Below are 24,693 nucleotides of genomic sequence, written 5' to 3'. Positions count from 1 at the left end.
CACATGCGAGCATGTGTAAAATTACATGCATTAGTTCTAGTATGTTTTTTTTTTTGTATTATTGATTTTGATTCTTTATAGCTTATTATGTGTTCAATTCTATATATATTTCCATTTTATACATGTATAAACTTTATATTTGTGTTTTTCCTTTAAACAATATGTGTGTGTTTATGATAACTTTTATTTTATTTTAATTCAATCGTTTTATTTTACTTTAATTATATCGTTTCCTTTAAACAATATACGTATGTCATTGAGACGTTCTATGATTTCATCCTTATAGACATGACTGAAATCAGGAACAAGTGACACTATCTCTTTCTTTGGTGTGGAAGACATTTTCTCCTTGCAACTATTATTCCTTTTGATTTGCATTCTTTTTTATTACACACATTATTTAGGAAATGGATTATACATGTTATTTTAGTTAAAAATATTTGATTGTTTAATCTTATTTATGGACACAATTAGGGGTGTAAGTGGTTCGGACAAAACCGATGAAACCGGAAATCCAAACCGAACCAAAGCGAAAAAGTATCCGACCTTGTTTGGTTCGGTTCAAAACCGAACCGAACCAACCTAAACCGATCTAGTTTTGTTCGGTTCTTGGTTTTTAATTTTGAGATCCAATGAACCGATGAACCGAACCGATGCTAACCTCACTTTCCATTTTAGTAATATTATCCCTCCTCACACACACTTATGATTAAGCTCAAAATTAAAGTCCAACATAAAATACTCCTTAATTCATTCACTTTCTCTCATCATCATCCCATCTCATCATTCACACTCTATTTCGTTTCTACTAAATAAGAACACTAGCTTCCAGTCATACCTAATCCATCGTTCCTCATCGTCGCTGAGATCGTCCATCACTTGTTAGTTTTTTCATATGATTAAGCTCAAAATTAAAGTCCAACATATAATACTCCTTAATTCATTCACTTTCTCTCATCATCATCCCATCTCATCATTCACACTCTATTTCATTTCTACTAAATAAGAACACTAGCTTCCAGTCATACCTAATCCATCGTTCCTCATCGTCGCTGGGATCGTCCATCACTTGTTAGTTTTTTCATGTTAGTTATACAAAGTAGTTTGAAAAACAGAGAATATGGAAAACAAAGTTATATGAATATGATAACTTTTATTTTAGAGTAAACTACACTCCCCTCCCCTCAAAGATGCTTGAATTACACTCCCCTCCCCTCTTATGTTAAAATATACACTCCCCTCCCTTGAAAAGTAAAATTTATACTCCTCTCCCTTATAAGATGCTTGAATTGCAACCACCTCCCATAATAATTAAATATGCATTACACTTTAATCTATTTTTTTTTTGGTGGTGGTCGGGATTTGAATCCCTGACCTTGCATATATTATGCATTGTCCATACCAACTGAGCTAAGCTCACAAGGACACACTTTAATCTATTTTAACATAAACAAATATTTTTATGATATATATATTAATTTTAAACCACCATTTAAGAAAAATTAATTCATTTCTTTATAATTTAAATGTTAATTAAATTTAAATATTTTGCTATTGATTTTATAATTTAGAGTATAAAATTAACTTTAAATAACCATGCTTTATTGTCTTTAGTAATTTTTCACATATTTAAATTTTATTTTTGGTTGTTTCATATTTTATAATTGGGTTTAAAACTACTTGTTAATGAAATTGTGAATATAAATTAGCGAAAAATATGTATTCGATTTTTTATTATATTAAAATAGACCCGCAATACTATTTTTTTCAAAGTGTGTTAGGTTAGATTAATATTTTTTTGCTAGATTATTAGTAATAAAAAAAATATTGAGGGAGTAAAGTGTTGATTTTAACATAAGAGGAGAGTGGAATGTAATTCAAACTTCTTCTAAGGGAGGGGAGTGAAAAGTTTTCTTATATATTTTGAATAAGAGGGGAGGGGAATGTATATTTTAACATAAGAGGGGAGGGGAGTGTAATTCAAGCATCTTTGAGGGGAGGGGAGTGCAATATACTCTTTATTTTAATTCAGTCTATTTCTTTTTAAAAGAAAAATTAAAAGGTTGAGAATATACTTTTTTTATGTTTTGGATTTTTTTTTAATCATGTGATTCGAATTGAGAAGCCGAATCTAATGAGCTTATTTCAACTTTCAAATAAATAAAAGTTTATTTATTTGTCTTAAAAAAAAAACAAATAAAAAAACCAAATTTAAAGTATGCTTCATTTAAGACAAGTAAAAAGCCTCAATTGTTGACCGTTACAGTTCCACTTTTGACCAAAAAAAATTATTGATCTTCACCAACCATTTAGATGGAACCTTATCTAATTAATCTTATCTTTGACTATATTGTACTACTATATTAGTACACACCCTCCTTCCCATGTTTCTCACTCACTTTGTTTAAATTCCACCAAAATGTCAATGAACTAGTGTGCGGACCCGTGCGCACACGCACGGGCTAATCTACCTTTGTTTATATGTCGATACATATTGCATATCATATACGCGCAATAGTCGGTGTCCAAAATCAACAAACGACAACGTTATACATACCAAATCACAGACGCGTAATAATCTATTCATAAGGTATTGTTACACAATTCACCACATAGATTAACCAACAAATACTTAGTTATTATTATACATAAACATTAATCAAGATTATATTACAAAGGAATTCTTAATTTCCATAATCCACAAACAATAACTACAATAGGACATGAAGCTATACATTATTCAACATACAAAAGCTATACATAATAACGACACCGTTTTACCATCAGATTAAACCACACGGCAACCTACTATAATTTTGCAAAAGCTACGCTCCAAAGCAACAACGTAATTAGTTATGTAGGAGTCATAATTGTTCTCAACGTGGTATGTGGCTTCTTAATTGCATCATTAAACATGCTAAGATATATCTTTGGCCCAGTTTGACAATTGAAGCAAGTCATTTGACTACTCTTTGTTCACTTCTGAGGTTATAAACTACATAAGACTTCAACAATATATAATAAACAAATGCCAATACATATTTATTCAATAAGATGCCTTCCCAAATACCACAAACAGTATATTACCAAATCCCCCGTTAACAAAAGTTCAATTTCAATGTTACATTCATCAAAATTTTGTAAAAGCTCTGCTAAGATAAATTGTTGCAGAGAATATAAGGCAAATTAAAAATATTTTAATATGCATTACCATGACATAGTTGAATATACATAAGGAAATGATAAGTATATACATCAGCCAAGATGTTCTCATTTTACATTAACTGCTTAACATGAGTACACTCGAATTCTTTTTCACAATATCTTCATAATATCTCTCTAGTGCTAAATACTCAATAAATTGCAAAAAATAACCTTACAAATATAAAAAGAAAAAAAAATTTAAAACATCAAGCATAAGATCAATTAACTTTTTTTTGTCAAAAAAAAAAAGATCAATTAACTTTTTATAAAACAGATTTAACTCATGTCCTCTCAAACCATGCTTTTCACCACTTCATTGTATGCTTTCGACATCTATCACACAACCTGCACAAAAAAGACACCGAATAACCCACATCTCATCAGCAAAATGACACGAAGAGATGAATAAAATAACTAAATTTCACATAGCATAAATCGACCGACAACACTAAAAGCATATAGTCATTGGTTCCATGATCAAATTTGACAGCACAATAAGAGGTTTCAGGACACTGTAATAGATAATAGATAAATGGTAATATACATGATAGCATAGTAGGTAAATCCATACCATAATAGTAAAGCTATCATCTAGAAAGGAAAAAGGAAATTATATTTTTTAAGATAGCAGCCACCTTTTAAGCATAAGGACAACACTTACATGGATGTCATCACCTTCAAATTCAATCTTTTACTTGTTGGAGCTTCATGGCTAGATATTTGTGTTGTTGTCCAAGTGATCACAAAATAATCGAACAAAAATAAAAGCATATAGTCATTGGTTCCATGAACAAAGTTGACAACACACATATATAAAAAGGAACCACTCAGAGCAATGTGAAATCTCCAAAAGTTAGGGAGAAAAAATCAAGATGCATGTGACATGAAGATAGAAGAGATGGAAGGATATAGTGAATAACATGCATTAAGGCAAGTATCTTGGTTCTAATGGGAATCTCAAGAGAATCACAATCATACATATAACTCCTTTACCCCTGTCTAATGATGCATTGAATATTTGTTAAAAAAAAAAAGTGAAATAAAAGATGCAAGAGGAGTATGAATATTAGAAATTGGAACCAAGAAAATATATCAATGTTGATGAAACCTGTCACCTAGCACTATAGTTTCTAGGCACCTGAATTGAATATAGATGATGAAATGTTCCCTGCCACCAAATGACAGCATATAAGTTTGAGTCATGCGGCTTAATTCCCTATTGTGTGTAACAGTTTTGAGCCAGACTACCATAGCCCACATACAGTTCCACACCAGTTCAGGATCTATATGCTTGGCAGTACTACTCTCTAACATGAGCTTGTCTAAAGTAGATAATCACAAAACAATAGCAATACAATTTGCATGAACTAAAAGTTTCTTAATAGATGAAAAACCACACACCAAATACCATCCCACATACATATTAATCATCCAAATCAAAGTATATAATATTAATCTCCCCCATAACCTAACCCCTTCCAAATGTTAAGGAAGTTAACAAAAAAGAAATGAACACATTAGTTCCTTAGGAACTAATGTTAATACATATTAAAAAAGAAACCAACTTTAAATTTCCTTTCATCATATAGTGAGTAAATCCACCAACCTGACCACCCTAACTAATCACAATAATACATTAGAAAAAGTAAAGAAAATAAAGGATATGTCGTTGCATATACACATTACAAAATTAATGAAAAAGACCAACTTACTCAATCAATCAACTACGGAAGTACTTGCACCAAATGAAGAACCTCCATATCCCTTGATCTGAGCTCCACAGATACAGTTACACACATGATGAGAGAAGAGGATTTGAGGTTCCTCTCAGCCCAAATTCTCAACCTTGAAACATAAAACTGACAGGGTTGAATAGTAATTATATTTGCAGCTGACATGATCTCTCTGATCCTAAACTCTCTCAGCTTTAAGTATCTTATTTTCCAATGCAAGTAAACCAAACCCAATTGACCCCAAATGAAAATAAAAAACAAAAGCAACATTTTTCAGCAATAGAAGCCTAATAGAGCTAAAGAAAAAGACCTCAAAGAGATGGCTATATAGTTTGAAAACGATGCTTCATGTTGATTCCTAGATCAGAGAAGTAACTGAATTATGACCAATATTATTAGTTTGATGATCAGTACTCCAAACACTACTCAAACTTGTTGCTGCAGTGTTGTTGTTGTTGTTGGTGTTGTTATTCCAATAAAGAGAAGAAGAATCTGACAAACCCAAATTCTCCATCTGGTTTTGAAAAGCAACGCCACCATTAGCATTCATATCATTACTCCACTGATCCAGCCTATTTTGTTGTCCTTCCCCTAATTTCACTTCTTATGAATCCATCATTCCAGCCTCATGATGAAAAGGATCACCACCACCAGCTGTACTCATGAATTTCTGTTGCAGTAGTGTAGAGTTAAGGTTTTTAGCCAAAGTATAACAGAATGTAAGATACTTAAAAAAAGTATTTAAAAAAAAATATCCTTTAACACAGTGAACCAAGAGTGAGTGAGTGAGTAAATCTGTAACAAAACATGCATATCATGTCACACAACCAACCCCATCATAATTACTGCAAGAAAAAGGAGAAACATGGTGAGAGTGTTGCAAGACAGATAGGACAAACCTTGATAGGATATTCGAAATCGTAGACCAGCTTTTTAATTGTGCCTTCAGGCTTGTATTGTGCCAGAGTATAGTCCATGTCAAATCCCACAACAAAAATGTTCTTCATATTTAATAACCGGTTACAAAATATATGTTCTAGAAAGATATAGTCCAAGGGATGGAGATGGACCTCATAATGAGTCCCTGCCCATATCATAAAGCATTCAAAAAAGCATGAATAGATGATTTAACCAAGACTGCAAATGGAAGAAGTTAGAAGGGAAACCTATCAATTTTAGAAAAGAAAAAAAAAATTAGATGAACAATAAGAGCAAGAAATCAAATCGTAGAACAACAACCAATCAATCACATTGATGAAAATGAACACCAATTTCTTTCCCCGCCACAACTCCGTCACTTTCTCTGTTATTTCCTTCTCAGTGATAGATAGGGTGGTACCGTAAGTCTAAGTACTTAAAGGTTTGTAGTAATCGCATAATTCTAATATAAAAGGCTTGCAAATCTAAAGAGTGTATTTTTTCCACAGATGGTTAAGAGTATTGATATTGATTGATATATAATGCTAAAATCATACACATAGCCATTGATGCCTCAAATAGACTCCTTGAGTATGTGCAGGGAACACATGATCTGTCAAAATTAGTGCATAACAAATATTGATCTAACCTTTTTTTTTTTTTTTATAATCAGGATTGTGCGTCAAAATTAGTGCATAACAAATACGGATTGTGCATGCTTCAAATGAATAAAAGAATAGCAAGAACAAACCAGCAAGAACACAAAAATTAGAATAAACAAAAAAACAGCAATAAAAAAATAATGGAGAAGTTGAGGTTGAACTTACCCTATCCTTAATTCTCCTCGAGTCCAACCCATGAACAATGTCAGCCAACATATCTCCATTGCAATAGCAAAACTCACTGCCAAAACAAAATTCTTGAAACGAATTTGATTGTGAAAGAAAAATGAATGCACACAACCATTAAATACAGCATCAACACCACACAGAACAATATCACGACAAAACGGCAATCAGGCACCAACAACAACAAAACAAAACTACAATCAACAAAAGAAGACAAAACCCATATAAAATGAAAGGAAAAACCAACCCCACCACAGAGAAATTATGGACCCGAATTGAAGTACCGCCGGAAATTTTTCAAGTACCGGCCCCATTATCTGACAAATCCAACTACAATCCATGCACAATCCGTATTAACATCGGGAACGCGCGAGAAATCCATACAAAGAAGTCTTCTTGGAGCAGCTTTCGAAAAATAATACACAAACCGACATAAATCCCCAAATTAAAACAGCCATGGAAGAGTTGGATCTAGCGCAAATAACCTCTCCTACAGGACGGTGTCTCTAGAACAGTAAAGCTCGCTATGTTAAGATTATAGATTCTTCTTCCAACACTAACAAAGAGAGAGAAAAAGAGCTTCTACCCCTTATCCGTGTCTACAAAGATGGCACCATAGAACGTCTCAAATAGTCCCACCTTCCCTGTCTACAAAGATGGCACCATAGAACGTCTCATGAGCTCTACAATAGTCCCACCTTCCCTTCAAGACCCTCAAACCGGTGTCTCATCCAAAGATATTGTTATCTCCAACAATAACCCTTCCCTTTCCGCTCGCATTTTCCATCCAAAATCTCATCACAATCATAAATTTCCCATCTTTCTCTACTTTCATGCTGGTACTTTTTGTGTTGAATCCCCCTTCTCCTTTTTCTGCCACCACCGATATCTCAACCTCTTAGTTTCTGAATCAAATATAATAGCTGTTTCTATAGATTATAGACTTCTTCCACAACATCCACTTCCTGCAGCGTATGAAGATGGTTGGACTTCTCTCCAATGGGTTGCTTCTCACACAAGCAATGACCCCAACAGTAGCATAGAAAGAGAACAATGGTTACTAGATTATGGTGATTTCAACAAAGTGTACATAGGTGGTGACGTCAACGGTGCTAATCTTGCTCATAACTTAGCTATGCGTGCTGGAGTTGAAACATTACCAAACAATCTTAAAATATTGGGAGCATTACTATGTTGTCCTTTTTTCTGGGGTTCAAAGCCAATTGGGTCAGAACCTGTGGAGGAACATGAGAATAGCCTTGCAATTAAAGCGTGGAACTTTGTGTACCCTAATGCAAAGGGTGGTATTGATAATCCTATGGTTAACCCTTGTGCTATTGGTGCACCTCGTTTGGCTACACTTGGGTGTTCTAAGATACTACTAACTATTACTGACAAGGATGAGTTTAGAGACAGGGATGTTTTGTATTTTGAGTCTGTTAGAAAAAGTGGGTGGCAAGGTCAAATTGAACTGTTTGAAGCTGGAGATGAGGAACATGGTTTTCAGATCTTCAAACCTGAAACTGAAAGGGCTAAACAATTTATCAAACGCTTAGCTTCTTTTCTTGTTTGATTAATCCTTTTCAATTAATGTGAGTAAAATGTATTGGTCCGTAAGTGAGGGAAAAAAAACCCATAGTTGTCTGTGAAATATTGTTGAGCTTATTAAATGATTGATTAAACTCTTTTTTTAGTAGTTAACATACAAGTTCAACACGAGGTCAGAAAATAAGCAATTACTTTAGTAATTAATCCTGACCCCATTTATCAAATTGAGTTTATTTTGACTCGTTTTGGTGTTTATTTTGTTGAGAAGTGCGTTCGCCAACAACTACCATTCACTCCACTTGGAACAATCTAGCGTATGCATATAAATTACTTGGAAATTAGACTTCATAAAATGATTGATTTTACATTAATTACGATAAAATTACAACAGCCAGAAGGAACTTGGTAGTATCTTCATTTTTTGATAGAAGAATCTACTAATAACTCTTGAGAAACTCAAGAATTAAAAGCAGAACTTGGTTCAAATATTTGGGAAAATTTCTGGCATCATTGATTAATTTGAAACTCATAAGTTTTAGCTTGCTCTTCTTCCATTTGAATTCTGCCCTCTGGCATCAGATAATGAACCCTGGCTAGGATAGCTTGATCTTTTTTTTCTAATAGTATTCCAAGAAAACACATGCTCGTTCAAACCACTTACACCTGTATCCTTGATTTCATGTTTATGGGAACTTACTTCTTCATGCTTGAACCTCTTAGAGGCAGGGGTCCCATAAAAAGTATCTGCATTTGATCTTTCATTTCCCATGGTGTTGCTTAACTCTAACAACCTTTCTTCTGCCCCGGTGTCATCACTCGTTTGTGCATGGCTGTCGATAGGGAGGCGTATTCTTCTTTTTCCTTTAGCTGAAGAATTAGATACATCATGTCCGCTTTCCACAGCCTTCATCCATTGTAGATCGCTTAACGTATCTGCATATACCACTTCTTTTCTTGTCCGCTTTCCAGTAACAGCACTGCTGTCAAAAGCTTTGGCCTTTTCATCCTTATTTAGTGCCGAGTATACCCAATCTGGCAGTTCGTTCTCATCCATGAGACGAGATCTGTAGTTCTCCTTTTGCCTTCTATCTTCATCCATTCTCTCGAACAGCCAAAATTCCTCATCTGATCGGGCTGCAAGGCGGTTAATTTCTCTCTCGCTTGGCACATCTGTTCCAAGTGAGCTGCTACCTCTACGCATAATCTCCTCCAACATTTCTCTTCTGTCCTGGGCTGCACGAATTGAAATACCATATATTAATGTTTAAATAGTTAATTTTTAGCAAGATCTAGGAAGCGAAACACGGAAGATTGAAATGGCAGCAGGGTATGTTCAAAGTTGAACGCAAACATCTTTGCTAATGCTCAAAATCAGGTAGGGAGTCAAATGCAATTAAGAATGCAATATTCAACTATCACCAACTAATTATTCGAACATCCCTCAAATGCTCAACCAACGATAAAGTTTCTCAAATGAGAAGATGAGATTAAAACACAAGTAAACGTTCCAATAAAGAATGTCTCGTCAAGTAGTTGAGCTGAGACATCTGAAAGAGTTTGAGAAGGGCCAGGATTCAAACTTTGATTATTAACATACTAGCAACTAACATATTGCTTATAAAAACAATATTGACGTGCATCGGATGATACATTCAAATAATAAAATATAGGATTATGTGCATAAAAACAAGCTGCGTTCAGTATAAAAGGACATAAAATTCATGATTATGGGTCAGTATCAAGCATCAAAAGGCCTGAAATTACATTGGGTCATGACACATTCTGTATGTCAGAGAAGAGCTGTTTGACAAAGTTTATACAGGGAATATGCAGCAATTTGCAAGCATAATGCTGGCTCTAAGTCTGAGTAGTGAATAAACGAAAACTTATCTCCTTTTTAACATGCAAAGAAACAATTTCCCCCACCACCCAAAAACTGAAAACATTTAGATATTTTCTGGGCATAGCAAAAGTACGAAAACGAACCTGTTGACGTTGTATTGAAAAGGCCAGCCTGGATGACTTTGGCATCAATTCCCATCTTTTGTTTAGCACGTTCCAATATCACCTCTTCAATGGATCCCACACTAACTAACACAAAAACTCTAACTTCCTTCTTTTGCCCAATGCGATGGGCTCGATCCTCAGCTTGTTGATCCATTTGTGGGTTCCAATCACTGTCAAAGATTATAACAGTATCTGCTGTTTGCAAGTTCAAACCAAGACCTCCGGCACGAGTGCTCAAAAGAAACATAAAATATGGTGAGTCAGGAGCATTGAATTTCTTTAGAAGGGAACCTCTTTCCTCGGTTTTTGTTGAGCCATCAAGTCTAAGAAATTTATAATCATGAAGTTGAAGATAAACCTCAAGAATGTCCATGAGGCGAGTCATTTGTGAAAAAAGGAGGACTCTATGACCAGCTCTACGGAGTTTTGGAAGCAAGCGGTCAAGAAGTTCAAATTTCCCTGATGCTCTGACGATCTCCTCCCTACGATATATATCATAGTTTCCCACAAAGAGGTAGGGATGGTTACAGCACTTCCTGAGTTGCATTGTCAAGTTCTGTAAACTTTTTGATTTTCCAGAACCTACAGATTTTTCTCTATTTAGTTAAAGAGTTTGTAACTGAAGTTCTCAAGAAATCAGGTAAGCATATAAGGATGTATAAACCAACATTACAGAGACGGATAGTTTGGGATGGTTATAATACCAATGAAAACTAGTTCTTTGGATGAAAGAAAGACAAAATTAGAAATTACATTTTTATTGAACAAAAGAATATTATTTAACCAAATTATCATAATGTTACAACTAGTAAAATGTTGGAAAACACCAGGAAAAAAATTCTCGCTTTACGAAAGAGAGAAGGAAATCTGTTCCAAACATAGAACATATCAATAACAAATTAATATCCAACTGAATGGGAAAAAAAAGATTTTGATTTGCTTTCTAAAGATGGCAGAACTGATATATTTCTATACAGCTACAATGAAGTTTTTGATTTTTGAGAGCCAAAACCAAATAGAATGGGGTTGGATGGGAATAAACAAATAACCCTTGGCAGAAGCAGGCCAATATTCAAATAAAAAAGTACTCAGGTTAAGCATATATTTTTGTGAGTTGAACTTTAAGAGAAGAGTATGTAAAGGGATAACTGGAAGGTAATTGAGACAAACCGTAGTCTAACCCAACTCTGCCCACGTCGGTCACTTGTTGATAATATACTTTCTGCCAGGCTGACATGTCACATTTGAGTATGACCTGAGATTTACCAGGAAGAAACTTTTCTACCTCAGCCTTTTTCCTTCGTAGTATGAAGGGCCTTATTACCTAAAAGAGGGAATGGTTTATTATATTAGAATGACATTGACAAGAGAAAGAGAATAAAAAATAAGATAGAAACTCACCTGATGCAGACGGCGAATAATCAATAATTGTTCTTCATCTGTTAAGGACACATCAACTCGATCTGCAAAGGGAGCATTAAACCAGTCCTCGAAATTTTGAACTGAATTGAAAATGTTTGGGAGGAGAAAATTGAGCAGGGACCACAATTCCTGCAGGCTGTTCTGAATTGGGGTACCGGTCAACAGAAGTCTTCGTTCAATGTGATAGCTGCAAAATAATTGAATTGGAGAATTTGTAAATTTTGTTTTGCAAAATTCTAATGCAATTATATTAATGAAAGTTAGTATAATCTAATGAAAATTATAAGAAATTCAACAATAGATATTGCTGGATGTAAACAGCTTTAGAAGGTGATGAGCAGACCCAAAAAATGCTTCCAAGTAAAATTCTAATAAGAAAGGTTATTTAAGAACACTTACGTTTTGACTAACCAATTTATCTAAAAACATACGCAGGTTGAATAACCATCCTATATGCCATGGTCTCATAATTAGTTTTGGGGTTGGTTGAGGTTGCAGTGAGCCTAAACAACACATGCCCCTTTAACAGAGATGAGTTTAGGGTATTCGACCAAACTTTAGTACATGATATACACTGTATTGTGGGGCAATGGAGGAAGGTAGTGAGCTAGGTCTCAGGGGGTCTGAAAAGAAGGTCCAGGAAGAAAGAGATAGTCCAGAGAGAGAGGCTGAGAAAGAAATGATTGTGAAACAGAGAAGATGGAGGGTGGCACAAATGTCAAATAAATGACAGGAGGAAAGAAAAAAATCCGGGTGGCCCCACCCCGATTTTTATCACTCTCCATTATCTTTCCTCCTTCAATATACCCAAACAAAAACATCAGTATAACACCAATACTAACAAACATAATAAAGTCCCCATAACACTAATACTGGCCATACCTGTTGTCCAGGGTTCTTGCTAGAGCACACTCATGATTCTTCAATCGATGGCCTTCATCAACAATCAAGTATTTCCAATGGATTTTCTTCAGAAATGCTTTATCTCTCATTATAAGATCATAGTGTGTTAAAAGAACATTAAACTTCCCCTCCCCTGATATTTCTTCCTTTATTGCTTTCCTCTCATCCATTCGTCCATCATATAAAACAGCTGTAATGCTGAATCATAACGAAAATGCACAAGTGATTAAGAAAGTGAATATGATGCGCAGAATCCATTACCTTCTCCCAAACAGGAGAACATGTTAGGAAATTACTATTCTATATCTAACTTCGACATACCTAGGAGCCCATGTTGCGAACTCGTTGACCCAATTTGGCAGAACAGCCTTTGGAGCCACAATCAAAAAAGGGCCAGTCACACCCTTGTATTCCATAAGATGTGCTATCAACGAAATGGTTTGTATTGTCTTTCCAAGCCCCATTTCATCAGCCAAAATTCCATTTAAGTTGTTATTAAACAAAGAAAGCATCCACTGGAGCCCTTCTATCTGGTATGGTCTTAATTCTCCGCCTTGAAGCATAGATGGTTGCTCAGTTACCTATATACAATTACAATGTACTACAAGTTAATTTAAATTACAACGAGCTACCCTAAACCCTATGCTAGTTAGAATTCCAATATATGAAAAAATTATAATAGTATAATAAAGTATTCACAGATACCAACCTTTTCTTGAATGGAATGTATGGTTGAATTGTATTGCCGCTGACCTTCAAGTAAATCACTACTGTCATCATTATGATCAGAATCCATCAAATCCTCATCTTCCTCAAGAGGTGATTCCTTAGAAATTCCATTCTTCAAAGCATCTGAATCTTCCAAGGGTTCAATACCATTTGATTGTTTGGAGTCTCTTTGACGTTGAACCGCTGCTCCCAAATTTACAAGCAGTTTATTTGTTTCTTCAAGAAGCAACGTTAATCTTTCATTCTTACTCTCTTTCACCATTCTCATGTAAGCTTCCTGATCATCAGCTTTTAAAGCTTGGAATCTCAGCTTCTCAGCCCGAGTTGCACGTTGTCTTTGCCTTCCATGCCATGCCTGCAATATTGTTTATGAGAATTTGTAATCCATATTAAGCCAAAGTTACTTAAACGATCTTTTGACCCAAAAAGATGGGAAAATCTGACATAAAAAATAACATAAAAATTTTCACGTTAACCCAAGAGAGACAGACAGTAACAAATTCAAACATTTTTATCATATTAACATATTTTGAAAATAAACAAAGTTCTTGTTCTTGCATATCCAGTATTATGGAAAGCACATGCACTTGTAATAGGCCAAAAAGTTGTATACCAACTGTACATTTTAGTTTCCCATATAAACATACATGTTTTGTAACAAATGAAAGACAGCGGAAGAAATAGCGGACCTGAACAGCATCATTCCTCTGTTTTCTCCTCTTCAAAGAACCTTGGATTTGTAACTGGAACTCACGGACAGCATTCAGTATTTCAGCAAAAAATCTTCTTGTTCTGGTCTCTATCTGACCTTTTGCTTGCTCTTCTATTCTAGATAGTCTCTGCAATTGAAGTTCTACATGAGATGTGCATTCCAAATAAATTTCATTTCACTCTCATTTATTCCTTGGATCAATGAAGCGGAGCCTCATCATCAATATATGCAAACTATAACCAATAATATCCATAATATGAAAAACTGGATTTAAACCAAGTGGGGGAGAGGGGCACTGATCAGTGAAATAGAAAATCACCTCCGCATCCCGTTTCTTCCTTATTTGATCATCAGCATCCATGGCAAATGGATCTCCAATGCCATAAGGAGGACGCCGCAACCGCATCATGCCCCAGTCAAACAATTGCTTGTCGGGATATGCACAGTTAACATTAAGCCAATATTCAGAGCTCACTTCCGTTCGAACCTTCCCCTGTAACTCCGCTAGCTGCAAGAAAAAAAGTCCTTGCCGACAAGGACACGTTTCTTGTCATTTATCGGTTTTAATTGACATGCAAGCAGGCAGATATGGAAATAAAAATAATAGTTTCATCAAGGGAAATCGTTCTTCATGATATACGAAAAGCAATAAAGGAAATGATATTCATTCACATACGACAAGCATGGGAAAATTAAATGCGTTACTATAAAAAAAAAAAAAAAAAAACTGATAACCAATTTAGCCACATGTTTAGCAGACCATTTGCCCACACTCCCACCACACGACGTCATAGCATTTCAACGCAAAAACATAAAAGCCACAAATTATGTAGTTTCAAAGTTAACGCGCGTTAACAGTTCACCCACCGCCAAAACAAACACATACTTAGCAAATATAAACAACACTCCCAAGACACAAAACAATGAACAAATATTCAAGAATCAATTTCACCTTTAGTCCATAAAGCTCGAGCAAGCACTTCGTCTGTAGGTTGTCCCCCCAGTTCCAACGCAAACCTACTCAAAAACAATAATCAACAACATTACTAAGAATCATTTCCAATCAATTTATAATCAAAAACCAATCTCCCGAGACATGTGTCCGGTGTGATTACATTCAATTATGTCATTTTCTTAAATTACTATCAGTATCGACGTGTCAGTGTCATATTTGTGTCAGTGCTTCATAGATTATCATATAGAAAAACAAAACACAAGTTACACAACACAAGGAAGTAATAAATTAAAGCAAAACTTGAAAATAAAGCAAAACTAAATTACCTTCAAGCTGAGTTAATCGATTCTGAAACCGAGCTTGAGTACGAGCTTTCATAGCATTGTTCAATTTCGAACTAGAGGAACAATTAGGTCGTTGTTTGGAAATTGCATCTTGAAGCTCAGTCAGTAAACTATCATCATCCTGTGCAGAATTTCCCTCATCAACCTAAACAAGAACGGAAACAAAAATGTATGAGAAAATAGTGAATAATTGAGAAGCGAATTAAGAGAATTAAGCAGGTAAAGAAAAAAGTGATTGATTATACCTCAGCGTTGAGAGAGAGAGGTTTGGAGTCAGATCCGTAACAGATAGAAGAAACGGTGTTGAAGAGTTCAGGAGGAAGAGGTAAGTCTCGAGAAACGAGGTTTAGTGCACCGATAAGTGCTTGCTCCATCGCCGTTTCTGCTTCTGCTTATGCTTCTACTGGCGTGGCGCGAGAGAGCGTTGTTTATTTATTGCATGCAAATGTTTTTGAATTAAGCTTTGTAAGCGCGTTTGAGTGAGAGTGAGTGAGTTGCGACTCGTAATTCACAGTGCCAAACTATAACCCTCTCACCTTCGCTGCTTTCTCTATATTGTGGAGCCTTGTTTCTCTTTTATTTTGTGTATAGGGTTAGCCAAACACGGCCTTTTAGTATAGTTTCACTTTAAAGACGTTTATACCCTTTTGTTTTTGCAACAATATTAAAATATCTAGTAGAAGACAATAGTCTTTTAATATATTAAAATTTTATAATAGTCTTTGATGGTATATTTCGTTAGTCAAAATAATCTCTGACATTAAAATAGTTTCTCAATGTTGACACAACAGCAAAGCTAACAACATTTTTTACGAGGGAGCCAAATATAAAAGGTATTTTTTTTTTTTTTATGTATTGTAAGCAACCATGTAATTTGCAAGAAATGTATTTTCAATTTTATGTTTGAATCTTGTATATTGACAATTTTTATTGCTAACAAAACTCTCTTTGTAGTTGATAAAAGGCTAAAATATGGTTTTAGTTCTTGCAAATATGTCTCGTTTTGGTTTTAGTCCCTGTAAAAAAAAATTTTGTTTTTGGTCCTTGCAAAATTTTTTGTTTTTTAAAATAGTCCCTGACCCCATTTTTGTGATGATTTGCATACGTGGCACATGATGACTGAACCCATTTTGTAGTTTTTGGTCCTTGCAAAATATTTTGTTTTTTAAAAAGGTCCCTGCAAAATATTTTGTTTTTGAAAATAGTCCCTCCAGAGACTATTTTAAAAAACAAAAAAATTTGCAGGGACCAAAAACAAATTTTTTTTAAATAAGCAAAAAAAACAAGTAAGTTTTTAATAAAAAGTAGTATAATCACTACTTGATCAAATGTAACATCTTACATTTCCAAGACAAAACTTCTACTTCTGGATTCCTTAACCATCTCCCTTAGGGCACTGGTTAGCAAAACCATTCAATATAGGGTTAATTATGTTTTTGGTCCCTACAAAATTGCGACCTTGTAAGTTTAGTCCTTACTTAATTTTAATAGCATTTTTAATCCCTACAAAAAAAAATTACTTATAATTTTAGTCCCTGCTAAAATAAATTTTGTTTAATTATCCTTAAACTCTTAAATTTTTTAACGATTCTTTTTATACAAGTTTAGAACACTATGAAAGGTTCATTTACTAAAATCTATAATTTTTTAACATGAAATAAATTAAATATGAATTTTTTAAAACGACAAAAGTTTAAGATATAAGTAACAAAGATATGGACGTAGAAATCAAATTTTTGCGATATTTTTTTCGGATGACCTTTTAATAACGTTCTTAACACGCCTGTAAAAAATTGTTGAAAAACTTAAGAGTTTAAGCATAAATTAAACAAATTTGGATTGAGTAAGGACTAATATTGAGTGCAGAAATTTTTTGTAGGGATTAAAAATGCTATTAAAATTAAGTAAGGACTAAACTTACAAGGTCGCAATTTTGTAGGGACCAAAAACATAATTAACCCTTCAATATATAGTTATTTTTAAGATAGATATTTGGGTGAAAAGGTAATATCGACTGACATTTTTCAATTTAAGAAAATAAATTGCTATTTAACAAATTTAAAAAACTAATTTGGTATAGTTATCTTTAAAAGAGAGATATTTTGGTGAAAAGGTAAAATTGACCGACATTTTTCAATTTAAGAAAATAAATTGCTATTTAACAAATTTAAAAAAACTAATTTGGTCCATCATTACAATTTTAATGACTAAAATAGTGTGTTTTTTTTTATTTATGTTTAACAAAAATAGTGTAGTCCTCACTACAAACTAAAAACACACGCCCCATTTGTGAAAACATTTTTTTTTTTAAATACGTGTTCATTTTAATTTGTCTGAAAGAAGATATGAGACTCTTGAAGTGAATCATTGTGAATTAAAGAAGAAATTGAAATTTTTTCTCAAAGAAAGAAGAAGATGAAATGTTAGTTAGAAATGATGCTATTTTAAAAATAATGAAGAATATTTTGACATTTTTAAAATCTAAAAAATACACACAATTATTCACTTCAAGAATCCATTGACACAGCAAATATAGACTGATTTTGCAAAAAGATATATTATATTTTCATATATTAAACATATTTAATCCTTCTTCGGTATTAAATTATAGGTCCTTGTGAGCTTAGTTCAGCTGGTTCGGACAATACATAAAATATGCAAGGTCCGGGATTCAAACCCCGATCACTACCAAAAAAAATCATAGGACAAAACATAGGTGCACTTAACTAAAAGAAAATGTACTCAAGTTTTCTCCTAAATTATACTGACACAAAGCAATTCCAACTTATAATTCAAATGAATCTATTAGCATAATATCCATTAATCACCATCAACATACTGACTACAAATTACTTCGAATCAAAGGTGTAATCTACTGGAAATGAAAGCTTAAAGGTGCATCTCTACAATAATTATATAGCCACAGTGTGCGATAATCACTTCATGAAATTCTACATAGCATAATTACTAACTAGGCCACAAAGCTTTGTTATAGGCTCATTCTCTTTTCCAACTAGAGTGCTTCTTCACAGGTTCAGTTATTTCCCATGTAATGGTCATTCCTTTAGGGAAAACAACTAAATCACCACCTCCAATTTCAAAAGATCCAATTTTCTCTTCAACAGTAACCTTCACTTTTCCCTCAACAAGATACATTGTTTCTTCTTCTTTAAAGGACCTTGGAATTTTTAATGGACCACCTTCCCACCTGTTAAATGTTCAAATTCATGTGTCAGTGTAACTTAAGATAGAATGAAACAATGTTTTTAGTCTTAACCGTCCGATTTTCATGGAAAGGATGTTGATCTCATCCGGAATTCAGTCCAGAGCTAAGTAAAATCTAATCAACAATTGTTTCAGTCAGGTTTCAAACCAAAGCACTAAAAAGAAAACAAAACCAGGAAGGTAACATATAAACCTACAAAAACAAATTCAGATATATGACATAAATAAAAGAGTTTAATAGCTATATAATGTGACAAGATGATGAAGTATGAATGGATGTCATTCTCAAACATGTTTATGGGTATTTGGCATGTGCAAGAGCATATTTCTTTAGGTTTGATTTGTTTCCATCAGTTTCTCTAAACTAGATGCAATAGGGTATATGTGAATCTCCTTCATGATATTTTAGAGTTCCTTGATATGAATTGCATATCCAATATCAAACATATCATCCAATGATATGTTCATATCAAGAATTAAAAGTTATGAACAGAATATCATTATAATTTTCTTTTAACTCTATAACAAAACATAAGATGTTAATATCACAAACTTTCACAAGGGATGTGAATATGTACATTTGAATCCGAAGTATAGAGTTCCTTTGAGACAAAGGTACGTTTTCAAGAATCCAAACATGTAAATAGATTATAAAGCTGTGTCAATTTTTTTCCCTTTAGAAACATAAGGAAACACACCATGAAACCACTATAGGCTGAAAGTATGAAATTAAACTACATTGATCCTAAACCCTAGGGCCAAAACAGCCCAAACATGAGATCGAACCACTTTGGATCCTCTCATTCCGATCACTCGATCCTTCTACCTCCTTCAAGAATATATGTCTATCTCTCTCTTGATCTTCCCTCTAAAATTTAGAGATAGATAGACAAATTGTGGAAGGAGGGAGAAGGAGAAAGTGATTGGAAGGAGAGATCCAGATCAGAGGTAAAACGTAAGTGAAGCGGTTTCGCTTCCCTGCTACTTAAAAGCTTAATATTGTTAGAAGTGTGCATAGGACGACATAAATCGTCTAGAAGCGTCTAAATAAATGTTTTAAAACCATGACCGAAAATCGAATCGGTGAAATTTCTAGGTCATGATTTAATTGGTGTAACTCCAATTGAATCGGAAGATAAATAAATAAATAAATAAGTATAAATAAATAAATAATGTAAAACCAACCGAACCGGACTACAATGTAAGAAACATACATCACAAAAATAAAAACAAGAAATGTAAAAAATTGAAAGAAAACAAAAAGTGTGAAGAAAAAGGGAATTACTTAGGCCAAGTTGAAACACCAAGCTCAATGAGTTTAGATTTTGATGGATTCTTCTCTATCTTCACTCCAAATACTTCATAGGCTGCCATAGCAGTTTTGGCAGAAGAGCTAAAAATAAGAGGGGGAGAATGACGGGAATGAAAACAATGAGCCCAAACCAAATGGTTTCATTGCTTTACCAAATTATTGTTTGCGTTTTTCAGAAAGTTTCTATATAGAGAACAATTCCATTTAAGGAGTAAATAATAATTAACATTAATATAATTAGTCGAAAAAAATTCACATTAATACAAAGTTTCTATATAGAGAACAATTCAACTTTTGGGTAAAATATTTTGATTTGGCTCTTAACTTCTTTGAAATTTTACTCAAAATATTTTGATTTCGCTCATAACTTCTTTGAAATTTTACTGTTTCAGCATATGTATTGATAAAATTACAAAGTACTCGTAAACTTTACAAAGTTTCTATATAGAGAACAATTCAACTTTTGGGTAAAATATTTTGATTTGGCTCTTAACTTCTTTGAAATTTTACTCAAAATATTTTGATTTCGCTCATAACTTCTTTGAAATTTTACTGTTTCAGCATATGTATTGATAAAATTACAAAGCACTCGTAAACTTGATTATGTTAATAGCAACATTGCATAATATAGACATTGGTCGGGTTTGAACCACAGACACTCACTTATTCACTTAATAGATGAATTTCTAAACACTAGCTATTTGAATAAAAAAAAACCTACAAAATCAATTTGTCTTCGTTAATAATAAGTTTTTATTTATTTATTATTATAATCTTTGACAAGAAGTTCAACATAATTGTCAAAAGAAAAAGAAGTTCAACATAAAACAATGCTAACCCACTTGGATTGACATGATGATATTGATTTGGGATCTTGAAGTGTGTTCTTCTTTAAGGTCTCAGATTCGATTCTCTTTGGTGCCAGTTTGAGTGGGCTAATTTAATTTCTTAAAAAAAAACAATGCCACTTATTTAAAAGTTCATTTTTGTGTAACCAAATAAAAAATATCATTTTTGGCCAATTTCCCTGTGTGTTTGGATGAGGGAATGTTTTGAGGGAATTCAAATACTTTGAGGTGAATTCCATTGTTTGGATAATAATTTGAAGAATTTAAAAAATGATGGAAATTCATGAAGTATTTTGTTCAATTCAAATTTAGAGAATTTAAAATGACACATAAAAGCTAAGAATTTCAAAATTCTTCATTGTTATAATTTTTTAAATTTTGCATTTTGGTCCCCAAATTTTTCAATTTTGACGCAATAAATTTCCAAAAAAGTGCAAATTTGCCCCTCAAAATTTTCAAAAATTATAAATTGACCCCTCAAGTTTTTGAAATTTACAATTTGACCCAAAAAAAAAATAAAATTTATAAAAGTTTCCCAAAAATGATGATAATGATTTTTTTTATTACTCCATCCAAACAAAAGTATTGAGAAATGAAAGTAATTTAATTGAATCATTTAAATTGCCTAGAATTCTAAATTCTTTAAAATTTCTCAATTACTTGATCCAAACACACTCTAGATCACTTGGTTGTTAGATTCTCTCCTCAATCTTGTGGCCCTTGGTTCGAGACCTGACATCTTCAAACAAAAAAAAAAAATCATTTTTGTCCCTTTTTTTATTTGTGGATGAAATGTCATATACCATCCGAAAACTCACACACAATTGCAAAATTCTTGGTTTGAGTCAATGAATATGTTCAGTCTAACAATATCACCATAATCAATTAAGACGGACCTTATGAAGATCTTGATAATGATGTGGTTGATGGCGAAGCTCGCCGAAAATATTACGAGGGGTATATATATATATATATATATATATATATATATATATATATATATATATATATATATATATATATATATGGGTGGGGATATTTTGACTCCAAGAGTAAGTGTAATATCTTACTCCAAATCTTGACCTTTAATTCCAATATTGGTTAATGACTTAGATTAATTGATGTGGTAGGCTTTAATTCCATTTTCTATTGTAGTAGCACTTATCACCACAAAATAACAAAACAATAAATGTCTTTTAATTGATTGATTTTTGTTCTTCCATTGCTTTTTTTTTTGTTTCACGCTAAAAGAATTTTTGAGGATTAACTTAAAATTCTTTCCTTAAATAAAAATTTCAAGATTCACTCATTCTATTCCTTAAAAAAAATTGCATAAGAAAAAATTTGCATATATTTTTTTTACGCTAAAAGAATTTTTTTTCTTCTCCCATTGATTTTTTTTCTTCTCCCTTTACTTTTTTTACGCTAAAAAAATTGCATATATTTTTTTAAAGAAAACAATTGTAAAATTCAAAGAATTGCATATTTATTCTTCTCCAGTTACTATTTTTATACGACATATTTTTTATGGTTTCTTCATTATAATCCTAATCTTTTCTTATATTTTTTGTAAACACACATTTTTGTACTAATCTGTCACGGATAAAAAAGACGATAGAGTAAGTAACCCTAGTCTTTTCTTATATCTAATTCATTTACAATAATTGCATAAAATATAAATAAATTTGTGTATTTTCTTATATAAATAACGACAAATTAAAATAACCATCTCCAACGTAATTAGTTTTTGTTGTCATGGACATACATAGATGATGATGTTATTTGAGAAAGAGCTCAAGAATTAAACATAACATAAAAAAAAAAACATGTGAATCCAAAAATTCTTTTAGCGTGAAATAAAAAAAAAGCAATGGAAGAAGAAAAAAAAATCAATCAATTAAAAGACATTTATTGTTTTGTTATTTTGTGGTGATAAATGTTGACTACAATAAAAAATGAAATTAAAGTCTACCATATCAATTAATCTAAGCCATTAACAAAAATTGGAATTAAAGGTCAAGATTTGGAGTAAGATATTACACTTACTCTTGGAGTCAAAATATCCCCACCCTGAAAATATTATATATATATATATATATATATAGGGTGGGGATATTTTGACTCCAAGAGTAAGTGTAATATCTTACTCCAAATCTTGACCTTTAATTCCAATTTTTGTTAATGGCTTAGATTAATTGATATGGTAGACTTTAATTTCATTTTTTATTGTAGTCAACATTTATCACCACAAAATAACAAAACAATAAATGTCTTTTAATTGATTGATTTTTTTTTCTTCTTCCATTGCTTTTTTTTTATTTCACGCTAAAAGAATTTTTGGATTCACATGTTTTTTTTTTTTATGTTATGTTTAATTCTTGAGCTCTTTCTCAAATAACATCATCATCTATGTATGTCCATGACAACAAAAACTAATTACGTTGGAGATGGTTATTTTAATTTGTCGTTATTTATATAAGAAAATACACAAATTTATTTATATTTTATGCAATTATTGTAAATGAATTAGATATAAGAAAAGACTAGGGTTACTTACTCTATCGTCTTTTTTATCCGTGACAGATTAGTACAAAAATGTGTGTTTACAAAAAATATAAGAAAAGATTAGGATTATAATGAAGAAACCATAAAAAATATGTCGTATAAAAATAGTAACTGGAGAAGAATAAATATGCAATTCTTTGAATTTTACAATTGTTTTCTTTAAAAAAATATATGCAATTTTTTTAGCGTAAAAAAAGTAAAGGGAGAAGAAAAAAAATCAATGGGAGAAGAAAAAAAATTCTTTTAGCGTAAAAAAAATATATGCAAATTTTTTCTTATGCAATTTTTTTTAAGGAATAGAATGAGTGAATCTTGAAATTTTTATTTAAGGAAAGAATTTTAAGTTAATCCTCAAAAATTCTTTTAGCGTGAAACAAAAAAAAAAGCAATGGAAGAACAAAAATCAATCAATTAAAAGACATTTATTGTTTTGTTATTTTGTGGTGATAAGTGCTACTACAATAGAAAATGGAATTAAAGCCTACCACATCAATTAATCTAAGTCATTAACCAATATTGGAATTAAAGGTCAAGATTTGGAGTAAGATATTACACTTACTCTTGGAGTCAAAATATCCCCACCCATATTTTCATGAATCTTATCTTAACAACTTTTGTGGACAAAGTTTTATATGTAGTTACTAATTACTATAGAGACCGAAAATGTCAAAACAAGACAAATAAATTTATACATCAAATGATAAGTTTGTCTTTTGTATTTCTACTAATAATGTTTACAAAATAAACTTATTTTAGGTAGCTAAATCTACATTATTAAAGTAGTGAACATAAAAAACTTTTCAAAAATATTTAAAAAAAAAAAAAACTTGAGTAGGCAAGGCCACCCCAAAGCAACACTACCCTCAAAGTGTCCTCTGGTGAATACTGAAAATTATATTGGAAAAGCACTGAATATTAAAAAGACAGAATTTATATATACAAGTGTAATGATTGATGTACTGTTTTTTAGTATATACATGAACAGAGACATTGATGAATAGAGTTACCAATTTGAAGTCCTATGTTAGATGAAAATAATGTTCAAGTTAAAGCTAATTTCACGAGTATGTTACTGTTAATTTTTTCTCTTTTGGGTAGTTGGGATGAAAAAAAGCAAAATGTTGCCTTTACATGCTCTTGGTTTATCTTAAAAAATAGAAGTTCTTCATACAATACATTACCATTAGCAAATAAATAATATTAAAAAAATAAAATTATTCTGAGTTTGGCATACTCACACTGGTTATCCTACTACCCATCAAACTAATCCTCTCACTGATGAAAATAAAATGAACTATAATTCAAGTTTTAACAGACATAGTACAAATTTAAAGATTTCAGCATAATTTCAATTATCCATATAGCATTAAGACGATCGATCATCGTTATATCTTCAACGGAATAGTTTCATTGTAAACGA

The 24,693-nt window shown here is 32.4% G+C and overlaps 3 protein-coding genes and 2 long non-coding RNA genes across 5 annotated transcripts; 1 reads left to right on the top strand and 4 right to left on the bottom strand.

The window, feature by feature from the left end:
* Window positions 1-3,251: 3,251 nt before the first annotated feature.
* Window positions 3,252-4,636, bottom strand: LOC146918896 (uncharacterized). The gene is made up of 2 exons (XR_015011262.1): window positions 3,866-4,636; window positions 3,252-3,549 (listed from the first exon to the last, which is right to left on the bottom strand). It is a non-coding gene; the product is annotated as an uncharacterized LOC146918896 (long non-coding RNA).
* Window positions 4,637-6,647: 2,011 nt separating this feature from the next.
* Window positions 6,648-7,085, bottom strand: LOC146918895 (uncharacterized). The gene is made up of 2 exons (XR_015011263.1): window positions 6,951-7,085; window positions 6,648-6,758 (listed from the first exon to the last, which is right to left on the bottom strand). It is a non-coding gene; the product is annotated as an uncharacterized LOC146918895 (long non-coding RNA).
* A 74-nt stretch (window positions 7,086-7,159) lies between these two features.
* Window positions 7,160-8,506, top strand: LOC146918894 (2-hydroxyisoflavanone dehydratase-like). Its single transcript, XM_085710552.1, has 3 exons — window positions 7,160-7,167; window positions 7,219-7,325; window positions 7,372-8,506. The coding sequence occupies exons 1-3, from the start codon at window positions 7,160-7,162 to the stop codon at window positions 8,274-8,276; spliced, it is 1,020 nt and encodes a 339-aa protein (XP_085566678.1). The 3' UTR covers window positions 8,277-8,506.
* An 89-nt stretch (window positions 8,507-8,595) lies between these two features.
* On the bottom strand, window positions 8,596-15,871 carry LOC146918893 (putative ATP-dependent DNA helicase CHR12). Its single transcript, XM_085712119.1, has 12 exons — window positions 15,569-15,871; window positions 15,306-15,468; window positions 14,977-15,041; window positions 14,344-14,532; window positions 14,002-14,151; window positions 13,293-13,667; window positions 12,905-13,164; window positions 12,563-12,781; window positions 11,660-11,867; window positions 11,429-11,582; window positions 10,238-10,840; window positions 8,596-9,484 (listed from the first exon to the last, which is right to left on the bottom strand). The coding sequence occupies exons 1-12, from the start codon at window positions 15,695-15,697 to the stop codon at window positions 8,787-8,789; spliced, it is 3,213 nt and encodes a 1,070-aa protein (XP_085568245.1). The 5' UTR covers window positions 15,698-15,871; the 3' UTR covers window positions 8,596-8,786.
* A 2,237-nt stretch (window positions 15,872-18,108) lies between these two features.
* Window positions 18,109-19,937, bottom strand: LOC146918892 (uncharacterized). The gene is made up of 2 exons (XM_085710545.1): window positions 19,834-19,937; window positions 18,109-18,531 (listed from the first exon to the last, which is right to left on the bottom strand). The coding sequence occupies exons 1-2, from the start codon at window positions 19,920-19,922 to the stop codon at window positions 18,321-18,323; spliced, it is 300 nt and encodes a 99-aa protein (XP_085566671.1). The 5' UTR covers window positions 19,923-19,937; the 3' UTR covers window positions 18,109-18,320.
* Between the last annotated feature and the right edge of the window lie 4,756 nt (window positions 19,938-24,693).

Source organism: Medicago sativa, chromosome 5 (assembly GCF_051527215.1).
Source record: "Medicago sativa cultivar Bolivia chromosome 5, Bolivia_mono, whole genome shotgun sequence".
Classification (NCBI taxonomy): Eukaryota; Viridiplantae; Streptophyta; class Magnoliopsida; order Fabales; family Fabaceae; genus Medicago; species Medicago sativa.
This window is presented reverse-complemented; position numbering and strand designations above follow the sequence as displayed.